General features: G+C 39.3%; 1 protein-coding gene and 1 non-coding gene across 2 annotated transcripts in view; both read right to left on the bottom strand.

Annotated features, from left to right (window-relative positions):
- WIF1 (WNT inhibitory factor 1) overlaps positions 1 to 21,589 on the bottom strand; it is an 80,992-nt gene that overhangs the window by 3,347 nt on the left and 56,056 nt on the right. Inside the window, exons 4-9 of the mRNA XM_061123241.1 lie at positions 17,106 to 17,246; positions 16,164 to 16,259; positions 11,956 to 12,051; positions 7,356 to 7,451; positions 1,337 to 1,432; positions 726 to 821 (exon numbers count right to left, since the gene is read on the bottom strand). Of these exons, the coding sequence (XP_060979224.1) occupies positions 726 to 821; positions 1,337 to 1,432; positions 7,356 to 7,451; positions 11,956 to 12,051; positions 16,164 to 16,259; positions 17,106 to 17,246 (621 nt within the window). The remainder of the gene's footprint in view (positions 1 to 725; positions 822 to 1,336; positions 1,433 to 7,355; positions 7,452 to 11,955; positions 12,052 to 16,163; positions 16,260 to 17,105; positions 17,247 to 21,589) is intronic.
- LOC133049261 (U6 spliceosomal RNA) lies at positions 8,900 to 9,004 on the bottom strand. The gene has a single exon (XR_009691258.1). It is a non-coding gene; the product is annotated as a U6 spliceosomal RNA (small nuclear RNA).

The following is a 21,589-nucleotide window of genomic DNA, read 5'->3' as shown; positions in this document are numbered from 1 at the left end:
GCCCCTCCGTCTTGAATCTGGGCCCCACCAGGCAGGATCTTTTCTGTCTGTTCACTGGTAAGTTTCCAGTGCCTGGATCCATGCTTAGCACAGAGACGATATCAATCAAAACAGGATGATTGAATTTAGCAACTTTAACTTTCATTTTGTGTATAAAACAGACCAGTGGTTTATTATCCTATAGCTAGTCCATGTTGGGTGGTCAGTAAATGTGGAAAAAATACAACTCCACGTTAATATCTCTCCTGTACTTCACAGACCTTTTCTCTCCCTCGAAAGAACCCATTTAAAGCATCCCACAACCAACACAGCGTAAAGATTTTACACAGCAAAACTCATGTTCTAATGCTCCTTGATCAATCCTGAATGATAAAATGAGAACTGTGTAGCTACTGATCTACATGTGATTTAGAAATCTTACTCCTTTCTATCATAGTTAACATACCATATTACCAAACCAACCTGTAGTATTAATTTAACCTGGAAAATATTTGTGGTGATGTTTTACAGATGTAGTGGTATTTTACAGTGATGCTTTCTTTCCTCTACAGGCGAAAGCTAGAGAGTTCTGGTGGTGGGGGGGCCCACTAGAGAGAACAGGAAGAGGAGGAGAAGCTGGCTGTATGCAGCGGAAAGCAGGGCTGAGTTATGGCTTGTCTGTCCTGGCCGTTGGAGCCAGGAAATAGACGTGCAAGGGTCTGGCTCCCCAGACAGTTCACACTCACTTTTATTGCAGTGCCTCCCATGCCAGCCCTCCTGACACTGGCATTTGTTGGGTTCATGGCAGGTTCCGCGTGTACCACAGCCAGGCTTGCAGACAGCTAGAGTCAAAGGAGATAAAGAGAACGTTTCCTGAGCTGTCACTGGTTAACAGAATTACGCAGCCGACTTTCCTGCAGTTCTTTCCAATGTGTTACTTTTGGCTTCATCCCTTCATGTGTTTTTCTAAGTCAATCTCCAGCTAGAAGTCAGTTTTGGACTCTCTTGAGTCAGTCCTGAAAGTGCTCTAGACTTGATGTTTCTCATTGACAAAAGACACTCAGGAGGACATTGAAACTGTTAGGCAATGGAAGTTTATCTTCCTTAAGAAAATTCCTAATAGCTAAAAAGTTTGGTGGTGTGTACAAATGTGTCTAAGTTTTTTTTTTTTTTTTTTACATGCATGGATTTCATGTCTTTGGTCTACCTCAAGAAACATAAATGTCACTGAAGAAAGGTTAATTGTGATGCCTCAGCAACATGCAGTAGGTACAGAAGTTAGGAAGTAAGGAAGAGGAGATCCCTGCTAGTTTAACTATCCCATAACACAGGTCGGCTGCGTGTACAGGGTACTTACGCTTTGAACAGAGGTCTCCTTGGTAACCTTTGGAGCACTTGCATTTGTTTTTACCAATGCATTTACCTCCATTTCGACAGGGCTGTGGGCATTTGCCTGAAATAGAAGAATGCAAATAAGCAAGGAACTCTGTTCTCCTTTCAGAGGCAATTACGTTTTTTCAAAGGAATTGCAAGGCTTTGAGAGGATCAATGCTTTTAAGTGGCAGTTATTTCCACTTATTTCAGATCAACCCTGGCTTTGTTACTGTTTGAGCTGCGTTTTGGGGACAAATAGGCTCATATTTTTACTTATGATTTTGCATATGAATCTTCCACAATGAATATTGTTCAAATGCTGTATTTACATCACTTTTTTGACAAACAATGTTTTAACTGATTCATAAAAACTTGTAATTTAAGATATATTAAAAGTGAAGCTATGGATGGCCCCCTAAGTGATCTTTCCTCTGAGTTCTGATTTTTGTATGTCACTATTTCTGAAAGCAGACCTATACCTGGACATGATGACTTCTGCCTTAGCCTAGGATTCTCCAGAAATAGGACCTGCCTGCAGAGTTTATCTGGGGAAGTGATCCTTGGAATGAGGAATAGGGGGCAGGAAGAGTAAACAGCAGAAGAGAAAAAGCCAACACAAAAGTATGTTTGTAGGTTGTTCATCACTAAGGCAACTGGGCTCTATTCTGCAGCATCTTTCTGAGGAGTGAGGTAGATGGACTGCTCCTTCAAGTTGCCTGAAGGAAGGGAGAGGGGAGCGTTTATTCATCCGCACCTGTGTCCACTGACCAAAGGTCACCCCATGGAATAACTTTCTTGAATTTCTAGTCTGTGACTACAGATTATATACGTATTATCTGTATACATGTGTAGTTGCTCAGTCATGTCTGACTGTCAAGAGTCTTCTCCAACACCACAGTTCATCAATTCTTCGGCGCTCAGCTTTCTTTATGGTCCAATTTTCACATTCATACACGACCACTGGAAAACTATAGCTCTGACTATACAGACCTTTGTCTGCAAAGTAATGTCTCTGCTTTTTAATATGCTCTCTAGGTTTGTCATGGCTTTTCTTCCAAGGAGCAAGCGCCTTTTAATTTCATGTCTGCGGTGACCATCTGCAGTGATTTTGGAGCCCAAGAAAATAAAATCTCTCACTATTTCCATTGTTTCCCCATCTATTTGCCATGAAGTGATGGGACTGGATGCCATGCTCTTCATTTTTTGAATGCTGAGTTTTAAAAGCCAACTTTTTCACTCTCCCCTTTCACTTTCATCCAGAGGCTCTTTAGTTCCTCTTCACTTTCTGCCATAAGGATGGTGTCGTCTGCATATCTGAGGTTATTCATATTTCTCTCCACAATCCTGATTCCAGCTTGTGCTTCATCCAGCCCCGTATTTTGCATGATGTACTCTGCATATAAGTTAAATAAGCAGGGTGACAATATACAGCCTTGACATACTCCTTTCCCAATTTGGAACCAGTCTGTTGTTCCATATCCGGTTCTAACTGTTGTTTCTTGACCTACATATAGGTTTCTCAGGAGGCAGGTAAAGTGTTCTGGTATTCCCATCTCTTTAAGAATTTTCCAGTTTGTTGTGTTTTATATATATATATTCAGTACTCGGGAGTCTCTGGTGGGAAGCAAGAGACGCGTGTCTCGGCTCAGGTGCAATCACACTATGTTTGTACAGAATAGGTCATAGCAGTGATGGAGGGAAAGGCCGGCTGAGAAGGACATGAGGTGGGGCACACAAAGTCCTTGATTCCACACCTGGGCATTCTTCTGGAATGTCTCAGATCCTAATGATACTTCATGCTTTTATCTCTGTGCCAAATGAGGAGTGCTGATATTTTTACAGATCTCTGCATCCCAGGATTTTAGAACTGGATGTAGATGTAAAAATCATATTTTTCTTCTTTCTTACTTCTGAAGCCATTTATTCTCCATTTGCAATCTAGAATTTGCCATCCTAAGGCTGAAGTTTTTTCCGGGTAAGCATTATGCTTGACAGACATGAAGTGAATCCCATATGAAAATCATTTTGCTAAAAACACTTTCTTTTATTTATCCAAAATGACTTTCCTCACATATAAATAAACCAACATGTACTCACTGTGGAGATTAGAGAGACAATTGAGATGTTAGTGTCTCTCAGAAAATTGAAATGCCATTAGAGCTATAGGCTTTTCTGACACAGGGATGTTTCCCAGAAAGGTATTAAAACAACCTTAATACTTGAATGCCACCTTTCTATCAACCATTAAAATCCAAAAGAACACTTCTTGCTAGGTTTGGACACAAAGAATAGCATTTAGTCTGTGGTCAAGATCCAACTTCAATTTAAGGAAAGGAATATCTAACTCTGAATTTCCATTTGTATCAAAGGAACATCTGATCCCATCATATGCTCAAAATTGGATTGTATCACAGTACTCTGCAATGCACTGGGGTTTTTCAACTAAGCAAGATGTGGGAAAATAATCATATGGCAGAAAAGGTAGAGGATGTATTGTGAACTACTTGGGGGGCCCAAGGTTCCCCATATTCTATGAGATGTGAACTTAGTATCCAGAGAAAATGGAGAGAATGGCTGATAGAATCTTTCCATTGCCTCCAAGGATGTTTTTGTTCCCTTGGCAAGAGGTGAGTGAGGACCCTGAGACTCACTGCAGCCAGCAAGGAAGACATTCTCTCCTGGTTATCACAGAACAGAAATCTCTTTGCAGGTGACTGTTAGAAGGCCATTCCTATATCAAACCTCATGGAGCCAAAATATCATGAAGGGATGACTGTTTTAAAGTTCAGAATTCTATAAATATCTTTAGTATAGACTTCCTTTTCCTAAAACTATATTGCAAGCCAATTCTTATCATTAGACAGTGGAAACCTGAGTCAACGTGAGAGATCACACATTTTTACCCAAAGGAGACTAAGCACTGCCTGAAGACAAATAGATTTGACTAATTCTAAACAGTTTGAATTTTACCTATAACCAGTGAGGACAGTGAGATAAGGTATTGACAAAATAAAGGTATTAAACTTCCTCCACCCATCAGATTGTGAAGTAAATTTGTGACTATCCTTCACATAGAAAAAAAGATTAAAGTGGTTTACCATAAGTGCCAACAAACACCATCTCTGGGTCTTAGAATTTTACAAGTGATTTTTAACTGTTTTATCCAATATTCTAATTTTTTATGGCAAACACTTTATATAGATTACCTTTACAATAATAAAACCCATTAAGGTATTAAAAAACCCATTTATAGTACAGTATAAATAATTTGGTTTTTTAAACTGAAGGTTTGTTAAGGAATCTTATAATGTTTATGAACCTTAAAGAGCAAGAAAAACATATGTACATATATCCAGATACTTCTGATCATCGTCTTATTCGTTAAGACGTTAAGATATATTCGTTAAGATATACTTGCAGAAGTATATCTCACAATCAAATCAGAATGAAGTTTGAGAAGCCATCAACTTTGATAGAGGCCAGGAGAAATGATAATAGCGTCAGAATACATATTTTATTTAAAAAAGACAATAACAAATATTGGTAAGGATATGGAGAAATTGGAACCCTTGTACATTGCTGGTGGGAATGTAAAATGGTACAGCCACTTTGGAAAATAGTTTGGCAGTTCCTCAAAGAATTAAAGAGTTAACATATGGTCTAGCAATTCCACTCCTAGGTGCACTCAGGAGAACTGAAAACATGTTCACACAAAAACTCGTGCACAAGTGTTCATAGCAGCACTGCTATTCGTAGTAGCCCTAAAGTGGGAACAGCCCAGGTGCCCATCAGCTGATGATGGGTAAACAAAATGTAGTTGGTATATCCACACAATGGAATATTATTTAGCAAGTAAAAGGAAGTAATGATATATGTAACAATAGAGGTGAGCCTTGAAAATATGCTAAGTGAAAGAAGTCAGACATAAAAGGTCATATATTGTATAATTCTGTTTATATGAAATATCTAATACAGGCAAGTCTAAAGAGACACAAAGTACATTAGTGGATTCCAGGGGTTTGGGGTGAGGACCATGAGGAGTGACTGCTGATGGGAATAGGGTTTCTTTGGGGGATGGGAACATGTTCTAGAAGTAGATGCTGCCAACTTTGTGAATATAATCAATATCAATTGTATGCTTTAAAACAGTGAGTTTTACATATATGAATTATATCTCAAGTTAAAAATAAGGTATATAATTCAACTTTTTGTCTCTATTACACTATAGGCACTTTTCAGTACAAGGCCCATTTTAATTTTTCCTAGTAATATGGTTCTGGTGATAGAAAAAAAAAAATTTCCTAAAAGGATTTGAGTATAACTTGTGATTGCAATAATCAAGAGCTTTCAAAGACCCACATTTTTGGTGCAATTAGGGGGGAAAAAAAAAGAATAGAAAACATTATCTCTGCCAATGGAAAGGTCATAAACCTAAGGGCATGAAAGAGCATATGTCCATGAAGAGAAAGGAACCCATGAACAAAGATGCATAAACATGAACCAATTAAGTATGTGAAGTCTGAGTGTAAGTGTGTGGAGAAAATTGAGGGGAGCTAGTTCAGAGATATCTTTATCAGGGCAGGGTAATTAATAAGAACAGAAACCACATCCTGACAATTAATTACATGTTCTATGAAAACTTCAGAAGTATTTCATTTGAACTCTATAAAAAAAAATCGTCATTTCAGCTATTACTCATTAAAGTGAAAAAATCCCCACAAACAAATTAGAGGTTGAAAGTTAAAACAATAAGTCAGTATTATTTAATTCTGAACCCAGTACAACTTCAGAAACTATGGCTAGAGCAAACACAGTGGTGCTTTATGGATATAATACAGCTGGAGGTGAAAATGCCATATTCCAGAACGTCCAGAAAAGTAGGGACATGCTCACTCACATTCCTTTTGTTCCTTCCCGAGCCAGGCTTTGGTGTTATCTGTTTTCTGGGTCACAGAGCAATCTAGCGTGAAGTTGGCTCATTTCTGAGTTGAGCAGAGAGCTTCAGTGATGGGAAGGTAACAGGGCCAGGGCAAAGAGTTTGGTATCCTGATTCCCAAAACAATGATTATCCACCACATTCCACCCTTAAATTTGTATTTTTTTTTTTTTTTTTGTATACAGCATGACAAGCATCTAGAGAAGGCATAATGTGCATTGATTTTAAGTTTATCAATTAACTATTTTTTGCTTTACCATAAATAAACACTTAAGAGACACTTCCTCAATCTGGATACAGAGCATTTTAGGCACACCATAAAGTTCTCTTGTGCCCCAATCACTATTCTGGTTTCTATGATCATCTATTACTTTTGCCTGTTCTTGAACTTCATAAAAATGGAATCATGCAGCATGCATTGTCGTGTGTCTAACTTAGCATAACATCTGTGCAATTCATTCATGCTGTTGTGTGTGCTATTAGATGTTTTTGTTTTTTATTGCTCTTTGCCTTACTTCCCTCCTTTTTCTTGAGTCTATCCTTTTCTCTGAGATGGATTACTAGGCTCTGTCTGGTTGGGAAATGTGGCGGTGAGTGCCAGAGTGGGGGAAAGAAAAACTCTCTATGTCTGCAGGTAAGTGAACAAATTCCAGCTGTCCTATAGCTCTGGTCTACATTTCTAGTCTGAAACTATGGACTCTCCACAAGAAACAGTGCAACCTGGAGAACAGCGCAAAACCAGACATAACCGAGTCAGAGTGTTTAATAAGTCAAGTGAGCTGATCTATGTCCCTCCTCTATCCCACTGTTAGCCAACATGGACGGCGGCTGAACCTAGGAAAAAGAAACCACTGGCCTCCTGAGCTGATCTATGTCCCTCCTCTACCCCACCGTCAGCCAACATGGATGGTGGCTGAATCTAGGAAAAAGAAACCACTGGCCTGAGACCTCAGACAAGCTATTTATTGTTTCAGGACTTCAGATTCCTCATCAATAAAATGAAGGGGTTAGATGGTGCTTCTAATGTTCCCCACCCCAAACAAAGACATTGCAGGTCAGTACTCACTTATTTCACACTGTTCTCCCTCTAGTCCTGGAGGGCAAATACACTTTCCAGGGTAGAAACAGGTCCCTCCATTAAAGCAGGTGGCTGAGCAATTTGCTGTTAGAATGAATAACAGGGTATTGTATTAGATAGTCACTTAAATCTAACAACAACATTTCATCAAGGCTAAGTGATACTTCTTAGGCATCTGCTACTTGCCCATTTACTTATTTAATAAAATAAGCCATATCACCCAGACAGCAGTGGTAATCAACTGCTTGACCGTTTGCAGATTCAGGCAACATAACAGGATACCACACACGTGACACCAGACCCACCTCTAGGGGTTTGCCTCTAGGCTCTGTCTGGTTGGGAAATGGCAACAGTGGGTAAAAACAAATATCTTTTTAATTTTATTGTAAATATCTATGCTCTTAAAAGGAGAAGAATGCTATAAACCCAAGAAAATATTTGAGATGAATGAAGGGTAAAAGGAGAAAACCTTCTTTGGAACAGATAAAAGGGAGAGAAGTCATAAATATTAGGATTGGACAAAGGAGAAAGCAACTTTTTTCCTGGTTAAGAAGAACAGAGATGCATCTTCTATAACAGAAATTTTTGAAAAAAATAAGTTTTTATGACGTTTGCAAGAAAGAGGAATTATATTTCAGGAAAGGGCAGCCTATTCCCCTTTATGAGATCTCGTAGGCAGGGAAGTGGCAGCAGGATGAGCTTGGGGGATGAAGAAAGTGGGTATGTGGTTGTGGGAGTCCAATAAACTAGATTTTCCAGGTGATAATCATACTGCTGGTAATTCATCCTAAACCCTCCCTATTAGAGTCAGCTTCTGGAGTTTCACTGCTCACTGGCACCTAAAATAGAGGGAGGACAGAAATGAGAACGGGGGAGAGCAAGTATCTAAAAATAGACAAGCTGGCTCATTCTATAAAGGAGATGAAAATAAGAACTCAGCTATTCCAGTTTTACGGCCTATTTGTTCTTGGCCTATATAAAACAGGCCAAAATTGGCTGTAGGTGAATGAAAGCTGGAATAAGCGTCCAGGAAGAAAATCAGAAAGGATTTCCAAAAGTTCTAAGTGTGTGCTTTCTTTGTGGAAATGAAATCCAACTAAAATATTCTATGAATATCATGCTTCCTAAATGATAAAGCTTTTGTCAAAAATCGTAAGCATCTCCTAGCTTAAGGCCATGCTGTACTTGCCTTGGCAAAATCAAGCTTCCTGTCATAGAGGGTAACAACAGCACTGGAGGACAGAATTTAAGATTTAGGAGAATCAGATTTTTGAGCTTCCTCTTTGTTACTTGCTGCTAATATTGTTGAAAGTGAAGTGTTGCTCAGTCCTGTCTAACTTCGCAACCGCATAGGCTGTAGCTCACCAGCCTCCTCTGTCACGGAATTCTCCAGGCAAGAATACTGGAGTGGGTAGCCATTCCCACCCTTCTCCAGGGTATCTTCCCCACCCAGGGATTGAACCCAGGTCTCCTCATTGCAGGCAACTACCATCTGAGCCACTGAAGCTAATATTAGGGCTGGACCTTTTTTTTTTTAAATGGAATGTTTCACGAATCTGCCTGTCATCCTTACACAGGGGCCATGCTAATCGTCTCTGTACTGTTCCAGTTTTACCATGTGTATTGCCAAAGCGAGCATAGGACAGTTGTCTTTGTGAGCATGTCCTGTCTACCCACTTGTCCCTTTTTCTCCTGGGGACAATAGGAGATGAGAAAACATCAGGATCTGCGTCCACTTGGCCGGATCTCCCTGGACACTATCCCTACTAACATGTAGAATGCAGTGACCCTAGGAGTTTAATTAAAAGTGACAGAATGTGACAAACATCACAAATGTGTCAAAACTGATTGTTGAATCTGGCCACACCCTTTATATTTGCATAATACTGGAGTTTCTCTCTGTTGTGCGATGATTCTGGACTAAGAAAATGAGCCAGAGACACCAAAAGACTTTCACTGGGGCTGAAGGTGTGCTGGGCCAGTGTTTAACCACTCAACTGTTAACAGTTACAACAGATGGCCCAAGAGCCAATGAAAGTTAATCTTTAGTGTTTCTTTGAATATGTAGTGCTAAGGTCTAGTTCCATGCCAGTAATTAAACCATTTTTCAGAAGCTCTATACTCCCTCCTGGATAATATAAATGCATCTTTTGGTTGAGATAATAAAAAAACATTATTTCTTTTAATGTTCCCAGATCTCCAGTGAGACCAAGTGGAATTTCAAAAGACTTTCCAAAAGAATAAGTTACTGGAGTCTAACAAGAAGGAAAACCTTTCATCTGAAAGGTAAAATATTACAAATGTAAAAGGAACTGGAATACACAGAGATATTTTCCTTCATAGGACCATGCAGTGTGGAGACACCCTGGCATAAGAAAGACATTAACAGTTGACAGTCAGTCTATGCACACTACACCAATAATAAGCCTCACAAATGGTCTTTTAAAATCTGATAGTACCTTCGTTCTTCATCCAAATTTCTGAAGGATTGGCTCTATTGCCTAATAAATTTGAGATAATATGAATTTAATTCTGCTTCTAGAATTAAATTCTGCTCAATTCTGAAGGGCTGAATGCTAAATTTAGACAAATGAAAAGAAGCTGCACAAGAAAGAATTTTACTCACTGGCTATTATTATCAGTGCCATTAGTGATTAATCTTTATGAATATAAAATTTTTAAATTGTTTTCATTCCAATGCTATAGTTTTCAAAGACCACCTACAAATAAAAGGTAGAGATGTGAACACGTGCTCTCAGTTAGCTTAGAGATGGGGGCCCAGGGGTCATGGCTTAATTTCCGTTTACAGTTAGGAAAAGCATGGCCCACAGAGATTGGTTTCTCTACTCAGAGTCACTTGTAGAGGAGCCAGGTTCTGAAACAGGTAGCCTGAGTTACAACATGGTACAGTGGAGGGTGTGAATTTGGGTCAAGCTACTCAAGGTCTATAAACTTTATTTTGCTTATCTGGGACTATGATGAATAATTATTTACACATCTCAAAAAGATTGTTAGAATTAAAGTCAGGTAATTGTATGGAGGTACTTTGCATATCACAAAATAACAGACAACCATAAATGATTATTCTGACTCATGCTAAGGGCTCTTTCCTTTAGCTTTTCTTTCATTTTAAAAAAGTTGCTCATTTCCATCTTAATTGGTGCTATCTGTATTATCACTAAAGAGACACTTCTCAAAATTAAGCACACCATTTTATTTTGGCCAATCCAATATTTATTTTAGAAAATAGTGCCCTACTCATGCGATTGGCTTTTCTGGTGACTCAGTGCTAAAGAACTCGGCTGCCAACACAGGAGATGTGAGTCAGTCCTTGGGTCGGGAAGATCCCCTGGAGGAGGAAATGGCAACCCACTCCAATATTCTTGCCTGGAGAATCTCATGGACAGAGGAGCCTGGTGGGCTACAGTCCATGGGGTTGCAAAAGAGTCGGACACAAGTTAGCAACTAAACAATAACAACTGACACAATTAGCATTTTTGACAAAAGGATAATTTCATTAAATACATACACTTTAAGGATGTTAATTTTTTTCCATCATACACTTTACGGATGTTAATTTTTTTTCCATAAAAGACGTGAACCAGGCAAAGTAGATAGGTGTCTTGCAAGAGTATGAATCACACTATTCTACTCTAGAGCCATGTTTGAATCTACTTTCTGAGAGTAATATCTGGCTATGCTGCTACTTCATAGGAAGGAGGGACCCAAGCTCTCAGGGATGTGATCTGTGAGCAAAGAATTAAATGGGTCATCAGTGAACTTCTAGGTCACGCAATTTGGAAAAGATTGTTTTATTTTAGTCTTTGAAGCTCACCCATAAAACTGATCTGGGACATACAAAAACAGCAATGGGCCAAGAGTAGCTAACTGTTCATGAAACGTCACTCTCCCCTCGCCTAAAGGGAGACAGCTGTCCAACCAGGAATGACATTTCTCCTGCTTGCATCCAGGTAGGTCATCAGGCTAATTCCTATCCAGGGAATGTGGTTGAAAGTTTTGTGCATCACTTTTGGGCTTTTTTTTTTTTTTTAAGCAGTGCCTATTCCAATCTTTTTCTGTTTATTGGCTGGAACCAGAGCGCTCCAAAGCTCTCAGCAGGATCATAGATGGAAGGTGCCTGGGCCCCCTAGTCATTGTATGGAGAACTGCCCTGCCCACTGATCAGGTTCCTGCACTGGAGCGTTCTGTGAGTGAATGGAAACCTGTACTGTGTTAAGCTACACTAAAATTTATGGTTAATGTTAAAGCAACCAGCAAAGTGATACACCCTATTTATAAAGCTGTTATGAAGGGTATTGATATAATAAATATACTTCTTTTAATTAAAACATATATATTACCATATGTAAAACAGATAGCTAGTGGGAAGTTCTTGTATAACATAGGGAGCTCAAACAAGTGCTCTATGATGACCTAGAGTGGTGGGAAGGAGGTTCAGGGGTAGGGGACAAATGTGTCCTTATGGCTGATTTACCTGGTTGTACGGCAGAAACCAACACAACATTATAAAGCAATTATCCTCCAGTTAAAAAAAAAAGTGAAAAGAACCTTGTTCTTAAGAAGTTACCTTTATCACAATTGACTCCATAGAATCCAGGAGGACAGAGGCAGAAACCGGGAGTAACACAGAGCCCGCCATTCATGCATCGTGGTGCGCAAAGGACTAAATGGAGAGAGAATTCTAATTAAGGCCAAAAGGGTTTCACAAACAGGACCACTTTGGAAATGTCAATAATATGATAATATAACAGGTCTACATTTTTGAGCTTTGGGGTTGACTCTAAAGTGGTTGTTCTGTAAAGACAGAAGTTTGCTATATTAAAATTATTTTTGTGCAATAAATAAGGTTATTTTTTAAACCAATTTCATAGAAGAGAATTTTGGAATTGTTCCATTTGAATGGCTGATTAAAATTTGCCCAGAATCATTTTTTTTAAGTAAGATGTGGTCTTCTTTTTCTGCCTTATTTCCTCAATCTTTCAATTTCAAAATCAGTCCAGATGGAGATCAGAACAAGATGGCGGAATAGAAGGACCTTGAGCTCACCTCCTCTCATGAGAACACCAAAATCACAACTGCTAAACGATCATTGATGAAAAAAAAAAAAACACTGGAACCTACCAAAAAAGATATTCTACATTCAAGACATAAAGAAGGAACCACAACAAGAGAGTAGGAGGGGCACACCCTCTACACAATCAAATCCCATATCCACTGGGTGGGTGACCTGCAGGCTGAGAAGATTGCAGAAGTTCTCCCACAGGAGTGAGAGTTCTGAGTCCCACGTCAGGCTCCCCAGGCTGGGGGTCTGGCATTGCGTGCAGGACTTGAGTGCAGGAGCTCCGCTGGACTGTGGGAAGCAGAGACTCCACTCTTGGAGGGCATACCAAGGTCTTGTGTTACCAAGACCCAGGGCAAAAGTAGTGACTTTATAGGGGCCTGGGCTAGACCTACCTAGTCTTGGAGGGTCTCCAGGAGAGGCGGGGGGAAGCTGTGGCTCACTCTGGGGACAAGGACGCTGGTCAGAAGATTCAGGGAATTTTCACTGGCATGAGCTCTCTTGGAAGTCAGGCCAACATTTTGGCACCAAGACCTGAACCCACCCAGCAGTCTATAGGCTCCATTGCTTGTATACCTCAGGCCAAACAATAAACAGGGTAGGAACACAGCCTACTCATCAGCAGACAGGCTACTTAAAGACTTCGTGAGCCCACAGTCACCTCTTCTTGTTCAGTCGCTACGCCATGTCTGACTTAGCGACTCTTTGCGACTCCATGGACTGCAGCACAGCAGGCTTCCCTGTCCTTCACGATTGTTTAAACTCATGTCCACATGTCAATGATGCCATCCAACCATCTCATCCTCTGTCGCCCCCTTCTCCTCTTGCCCTCAATCTTTCCCAGCATCAACCACCACTAGAGACACCCCTTGACATGGCCCTCCCCACCAGAGGGCCAAGACCCAGCTTCACTCACAAGGCCCCTCTCCACAGAAAGCCTACACAAGCCTCTAGACCAGCCTCACCCATTGAGAGGCAGATACCAGATGCAGGAAAATCACAACCCCTCAGTCTGAGGACCTAGCCCACCCACAACAGGCCAGACCCTACCCTGGGACCAACTGGGCCCCAGACCTGCAACTAGCAGGCCAACACCAGCTTTGGGACACCATGGAAACAATCCCACTTACCATCACATCAAAAAGAATAAAATACCTAAGAAGAAACCTATCTGAGAAGACAAAAGATCTATACTCAAAAAAACTGTAAGACACTGATAAAAAAAAAATTGAAGACAATACAATCAGATGGAAAGATATACCATCTTCTCAGATTGGAAGAAACAATATTGTTAAAATGACCATACTACCCAAGGCAGTCTACAAATTCACTGTAATCCCTATCAAATTACAAATGGCATTTTTCATAGAACTAGGACAAAAATTTTTTAATTTGTATGGAAACACAAAAGACCCCTAGGCCAAAGTAATCTTGAGAAAGAAAAACAAAGCTGGAGGAATCAGACTCCCTGACTTCAGATTATACTACAAGGCTACAGTCATCAAAATAATATGGCACTTGCATAAAACCAGGCACAGAGATCAATGGAACATGATAGAAAGTCCAGAAACAAACCTGTGCACACCTATGGACAATTCATCTGTGACAAAGGAGGCAAGTCCATGCAATGGAGAGAAGACAACCTCTTCAATAAGTGGTGCTGAGAAAAGTGGACAGCTCCATGTAGAAGATGAAATTAGAACATTGTCTAACACCATACACACACACAAACATAAAAATCAAAATGGATTAAAGACCTAAAGATGAGACCAGATACGATAATACTCTTAAAGGAAAACATAGGCAGAACACTCTTTGACATTTGCAGCAATATCTTTTGGGATTCATCCCCTAGAGTAATGGAAATAAAAACAAAACCAAATATGACCTAATTAAACTTAAAAGCTTCTGTATAGTAAAGGTAACCATAAACAAAATGAGAAGACAAGCTGCACAAAGGCAGAAAATATTTGCAAATGATGTCACCACCAAGGGATTAATTTTTGAAGTGTTCAAACAGCTCATACAGTTCAATATCAAAAGAACAAACAACCTAATCAAAAAATGGGCAGAAGTTCTAAATAGACATTTTTCCAAAGAGATAGAGGACTAACAGGCACATGACAAAATGCTCAATATCACTAATTATTAGAGAAATGCAAATCAAAGCTACAATGAGATATCACCTCACACTGATCAAACTGGCCATCATCAAAAATTCTACAAATAATAAATGTTGGAGAGGGTGTGGAGAAAGAGGAACCTTCCTACGCTATTGGTGGGAACGTAAATTGGTGCAGTCACTATGGAGAACAGTATGGAGGTTCCCAAAAAACTGAAAATAGAGTTACCATATGATCCTGCAATCCCACTCTTAGGCATATATCCAGAGAAAACCAGAATTTGAAAATATACATGCACCCCAGTGTTCACTGTAGCACTATATATAATAGCCAAGACATGGAAGTAACTTAAATGTACATTGACAGATGAATGGATAAAGACATGGTATACATACACACACAATGGAATAATACTGAGGCATAAAAGTATAAAATAATGCCATTTGCAGCAAAATGGGTGGACTTAGAGATTATCATCCTAAGTGAAGTAAGGAAGGGAAAGACAAATATCATATAGCATGGCTTATCATGTGGAATCTAAAAACATGATACAAATGAACTTATATGCAAAGAAGAAACAGACCTATAGACATAGAGAGCAAACTTACGGTTACCAAAGGGGAAAGGAGGCCCAGAGAGGGATAAATTTGGAGTTTGGAATTTATATATTTATACCACTATATATAGAACAGATAATCAACAAGGACCTACTGTATCCTAGGAAACTATACTCAGTATTTTGTAATAACACATAAGGGAAAAGAACCTGAAAAAATAGATATATATGTATGAATAACGGAATCATCTTGCTGTATAGAGGCTAACAACATTGTAAATCAAATACTTCAATCCAAAAAATAAAGAAAAAAATCAATGCAAACAAGAAAAATTCTTATTTTTTTTGAAGATGAAAAATACTTTGCTTATTCTTGTTAAATAAGCTCAGTATATGTGAGCTTGTGGTTTATATACCTTTGTGGTTGAGAGGTGGACACAACTGAAAGACTAAACATGCATCCAGCCATGTGCTTAATAAACATTTTCATGTTCATCTCTTTTTTTCGTATAACTTTCTTAGTAGTAATTTCACCGGAACAGATACATTTACTACACAAATGATCTTCATCCTCCCTTTTTTGCCTAGAGCACCTTCGTAACTCAGGTGTAGACTTAACTGTGACTCGAGCTACTTTTAATTGGAGTAGATACTTTCAAATCGGTCACAATACTCTTTTAAAAACCCATTTTAGTGGAGGGAGAAAAACTCAAAACTTCTGTAAGATTATGCCAAAGCAGAGTGTATATAATAGTGAACCCGGGTCGGGGGGTGGAGGAGAGTAAAAGTGGCCACAGAGAATGAAGACATTGTGCCAGCTTTCTGCGCCTGCCACCACATATTGATTTAACAGAAAACCACTCCTAGGAGAAACACTTTCCAATAGCTTTCCTGTGGCTTTTTAAGACTGCAAGAATCCATATAATGTGACCAGAAAGATAATTTCAGGGGATGGGCTAAAAATACATGCGGGGCTCCCGTGTGACACCCATCTCACTAAGGAGCAAGCCAGGGGAGCCGGCTGTCCGTGTCTTTACCTTTCTCACAGTGAGGGCCGTAGAATCCATCGGGACATTCGCAGACCCGCCTTTCATTACAAAAGCCTCCATTTCGGCATCCTCCTGGGCACTCAGCTTCACCAAAGAGAAACAAGCTTTATATAGCCACTTTTCAAAACATATGGAGTGAATTACGGGGAGCATGAAGAGGTGAGCGGTCACATTTTCCCCAGCACACCGACTGTAATTTATTGAATACCAATATTTCCACTTCATTCTCTCTACATCACTTGTACTTTCTTAAGTTTTCAGGAAAGTAAGACTTTGCTTCTCTCAATCCTACTTTTGACAGTAAGGGGCTCATGGAAGAAGGCAAAGCAAGCTTTATGTTCTTCCTTCATCTCACCTATCAATTTACTGCACTGGACCTTCAATTCACACTGAGACAGAATGATGGATATTGCCCTCCATATTCATTTTCAGAGGGGGTAATGACCTTTTGGTACATCTCTAGGGCACCGAAAGCCTCCAGAGCTAAAATTCTGTGCTGGAAGAGCTTATATCAGAATAGGGAGGGGACAGGCCTTCGTTTCCCTGGTTCCCCGGGCTGTGGTGGGAGGTGACTTTGCCTGGCAGAGATCACTGGTGAGATGGCAGCGACCTCTCTTCCATGAAAGTCAGAAGGATCAAGCGTTTGGCAGCGGGTATGGGCAGTGGTAGTTGCTGGTGATGACTGGAAGGGGGAGATAAAGAGGTGGAGGACAGAGCATTTTGCAGGGTACTGGTGTCCCTAAAATTGTGAGTGGGGTCAAAGTAGAGCAAGTCTATCTTAGTACTATTCCTGGACCCTGTACTTAGCAGTCCCCCCTCCCACTGGTGTGGTTATAATTATACAAACTAATTAGCTAGCTAGCTACAATTTTTTGTCCAAATCACACCTGGAAGTTTTATGTCTTCTCTCGAGTCACCGTCACTGATTACCTTGTTGACATGTTTTAAAGAAGATGGCATTCTGAGGTGTCTGCAGGATGGTGTTGCCTTCAGAATTCATGACAATCACATTCACTTCAAATGCTGCCACTCCATCTTGTTTGCCGAGACATGGGAAACCAACTTGAACAACTAAAGAAAAAGGAAGTATGGAGAAACAGCTTATCTAGTTGATTCCAGTTTTACAGACACCTCAGTAAGAGAGCAAAGAACAAAACAAAAATGTTCCCATTCCGTTATTTGACATTCTTGTTTCTCCACTAAAGTAAGGGCTATATTTTGACTATCTGGGCATTCACCCCAGAACATGTACATCATGCTGGGTAGAGAAAGAATTAATGACCCTCATTAATTTGTCCCCTACTAATATAAAACTGAGGATAATCTGTTCATAGTCTGAACTTGTACCATCTTGAAAAAAAGATGGTAAAATTTTCTCTGAAAAGTAAAGGTGCAAATAGGTAGCTTAGATTAATTAATTAATTAATTAGGAAAAGAAACTTTGTGAGCATCTTTACCAGCCTCCATTTAATTCAAAAAGAGCTAAAAATCACATTCCAGAAGCCATTAAATAAAGCTCTATAAGCTGGTTTACTTTTACTCTCTATGGTTGAAAGTGACAAAGTATCTCCTTTGGAAATATACTACAACTCAGACTAGACCCTAGTCATTGGACCGAGTTAATGAAGTTAGTATTTCCTCAGGCTATTGGTCAATATTAAGAAGTGTTCACATCTTAGGGATTTAGAAGAGAGTTTGCTGTGGTGAAATAATCTCACAATAGACGTATATCTAATGGTTTAGGTTCCTGAATAGGAGCTACTTCTTTTCAGTGAGACGGATGATCACTTGGGGATCTGGGTGTGACTCTGCAGAGAGTGGGAACTAATGCTGGTGTACAAGGGGGCGAGGGGGCCACCAACTGTGAAGTACCCACAAGTCATTAGGCAGAAACTGGCTCAAGCCATTGGCTGAGAGGCTGACTACATAACATTTCTGAAATCCACGGGATTACCATCACACATCCACTGGGGAAAACTGATCAAGCTGATCCGCTAGATTCTAGTTCTTCCTTATGAATAGGAGAAATATTACTAAGGGACATACATATGAAATTCTGCTTCATTTTGTTTCTGTATGGCAGGTTATGGTTATTGCCAAGCTTGGGAAAATCATACCACACCGAGAAAAATTCTTTCCCTTAAGAGTTTTTATAAACTTTCTCCCTAGGTTTATAAGAAGAAATGAGCTAGAAACTGATCTTCTCTTTTGCATAAGGCACTGCACACCAGCCGGTCATAAAGTCTTCTTAACATGCTTGGCAACTGAAAACCTACTCTCAAGGCTTTGGCATTGTGTTCATTACTGTGCCCTTCTCCAAATAACATGAATTTCTTTCCTGAATCTTGAGATCTGACCATTGCAAATAATCAATTAAATGGTGGGGGTGGGGAACAGTTCAACAGAACTAAAAAGAGGAAAAACCAAAATTGTTTCTGAAGTTCCAATGTAAAAATGTCCCCATGGAAAACCTTGGTTGAATGAAATCTTATATATGAAAATGTAAGTTTACAAAACACTAAAATCCATTGTAGGGATTTCCATTTCAAAAGAAGGTGAAGGAGCTGACAGGTAATTTCTTTCAATTGTTAACTCTACAATGCATTTTCACTTTGTTCAGATATAAAGTGTTTTTCTCATGACTCTTGGACAGATGGGTAGGCCAGTAATTGTCCTGAGGCATAAAAACATAGAAGAACCTAAAAGACAGAACTTTCATAATCTGCTTGACCACACTGTTCAGATTTATCTTTTTCTTGGACCTTACTGACCTCTACTTTGTAGCCCACCTAATTCTCTTCAAGGCACTTCAGAGTTTTTTTAGCTTTCAAAATCTTCGGATGGAAGAGAAGATCCTTGTATGCAAACTCATCTTCATTTCTGTTTATCAGCATTGTTAAGTTGCAAAACATATCTTAGATATCAAATATCAGAACATGTCTTATAATATGTATGGGAAATTCACTTAAGAATAATTACTAGTTTGTCCATATTTTCCAGATGTGCTAAAAGCAAACCATTTACAAATCTAAGTTATGACTACATGTACACATGCTCCAGTCATCAGGGGGTCTTCTAGACAATCTGGAACATTCTCATGTAAATGTGTGATTAGTTAACATAGCCTCTAAGTTCAAGGTAGGTACCAAGATGCACAGAGTTCCCTGGCCCTAAACAATATGAGTGAGTGTCAGTCACTTAGTTGTATCTAACTCTTTGCCATCCCATGGACTATAGCCCACCAGGCACCTCTGTCCATGGAATTCTCCAGGCAAAAATACTGGAGTGGGTAGCCATTCTCTTCTGCAGGGGACCTTCCTGACCCAGGGATAGAACCCCGGTCTCCTGCATTGCAGGCAGATTCCTTACCGTCTGAGCCACAAATAGTCCCACCTAAACAACATGGCTCCGAGCAATCCCACGGAAGGAAAATGAGGATGTAAAGTCCAACAGAAAGAAAACATGCCATAAGTAACTTCTTTAGAGTTTTCAAGATGAATTTTTCCCTTTAAATGGATAAATACAAATTTGAGTCAAAATACAAGCAGTTTTCAATGTAGCACTAGTGGTAAAGAATCTGCCTGCCAATGCAGAAGAAGCAAGAGACTCAGGTTCCATCCCTGGGTCAGGAAGATCCCCTGGAGTAGGAAACGGCAGAGCGGACATAACTGAGCACACACAAAGGGTTCATCCATTCAGTAAACACTTCCTGATGTTACCATGTGACACCGTTCTAAGCAGGGGGGTGCTTTAGCAAACAAGATTAAAAACCCCAGGCTTTCGTGGTGCTGAGGTCTCAATGATTTATTTTGGAGATATTTTGCGACAGTTCAATATTTTAATCATTTAAAACATCTAGAAAAATAAAGCAAACATTGACACATGTTTAAAGCTACAGACCAGTTAGAATTCAAAGTACCTTAATGTTTGAGTCTGCAACTATTGGAGTCTTTGGGCCTCAATTTTTATAACCTAAGTTCAATTTGCCTGTATTGTAACTTCACAACAGATGCATAAATGTCTTAGGAGCATATTGTCTAATGCTTAAAACAGGATCAGGTGGAGAATTGCACTTGCTGTGATCCATTGATTTGGATGGATCACATGGTCTAATTAAACTTCTCAGGCCTCAGTCTCCTCCTTTTGCCATAAGATCAATAATAATACTACTAAAGTAGTTAAAAAAATTTTTTTTGTTTTGGTGTGGAAAGACCTGTCATTTGAAAGGTTAAAACTGCAATGTTACTGTTCACCATCAAACATGTCTTTCATTTTAAAAAGTTATTAAAAAAACTCACACATATAGCATAGTTCTGCAAAATTATGCCAAATGCAAACAGAGGAAAATAGTCTTTTATCTTTTTGAATAGGAAAACTTGAGGCAATCTTGGCAGAAAACTAAAGATGTGACATCTTCATCTTCTGACTAAATAAATAGAAAAGAATTTTTTTTACCAATCTAAGATTATACTCAATGAACATTAATATAACAGGAAGTATTTTCTATCTTCATCATGTAAAGGTATAATAAACTCTAGGTTTAAAATTGTGCTTATTTTACTTATATATTGTAGTTTCAACCTGACAAATTCAACTTCCAGTGAAAGATGAACAGATGAAAAATCCTCTCACCCTAGGTAAAAATATTTTCCTATGTATATTGACCTCTTTTGATATAGGAGGCACGTAAACATAACTGTTATGTTAACCTCAGTACAGAATGATTTGAAAGGAACTAGGAAATAAAGTTCAGAAGTTAGGAGGGACATAGTTTATGAGTTTCAATAAATTCACTTTTAAAGTAAAAGTAGAAATTAATGAAAGTTGTATAAATTGCACTAATTACACTTGCCCACTTTTCAGCTTTGAAATGTGAAATAGAAATTTTATTCCTTTTCTGCAAATTCTACTTGTCCTGTTTTCTGTTTATAAATTTTATCTGTAAGACCGTTCAGGTAATATGAATTATAATTGAACACCTTTTTAAACATATTTCAAAGAATTTTGCTTAGAAAAACAAAACCTGACTTTAGTTAGCCTCATTTTCAGTGACGTGTATATAACCTGTGCTCAACTCAAAATAGATTTCTTTCAGTTCCCAAACATGTGGTGCATGTCCGCAGTGCCTGACTCTGCACACCCCTTCTGCTGCCTGGAATGTTCTTTCTCTTTTCTGTCCAGAGTTCTCCCACTCACCTCTCAAGACCCAATTAAACAGCACTCGTTCTCTGTAGGTTTCCCTAACACCCCCCAATGGCATCATTTCACATATACCTCTGTATACAGTTGCATTATAATCTAATGAGATGATTATGATTCTGCATCCTTTGCTAGGCTTCCCAGATGGCTCAGTAGTAAAGAATCCACCCGCCAATGCAGGAGACGCAGGTTTGATCCCTGGATCAGGAAGATCC

Source organism: Dama dama, chromosome 3 (genome assembly GCF_033118175.1).
Source record: "Dama dama isolate Ldn47 chromosome 3, ASM3311817v1, whole genome shotgun sequence".
In the NCBI taxonomy this organism is placed as follows: Eukaryota; Metazoa; Chordata; class Mammalia; order Artiodactyla; family Cervidae; genus Dama; species Dama dama.
Note: the sequence above shows the minus strand (reverse complement) of the source record. Positions and strands in the feature narration are given on the sequence as shown.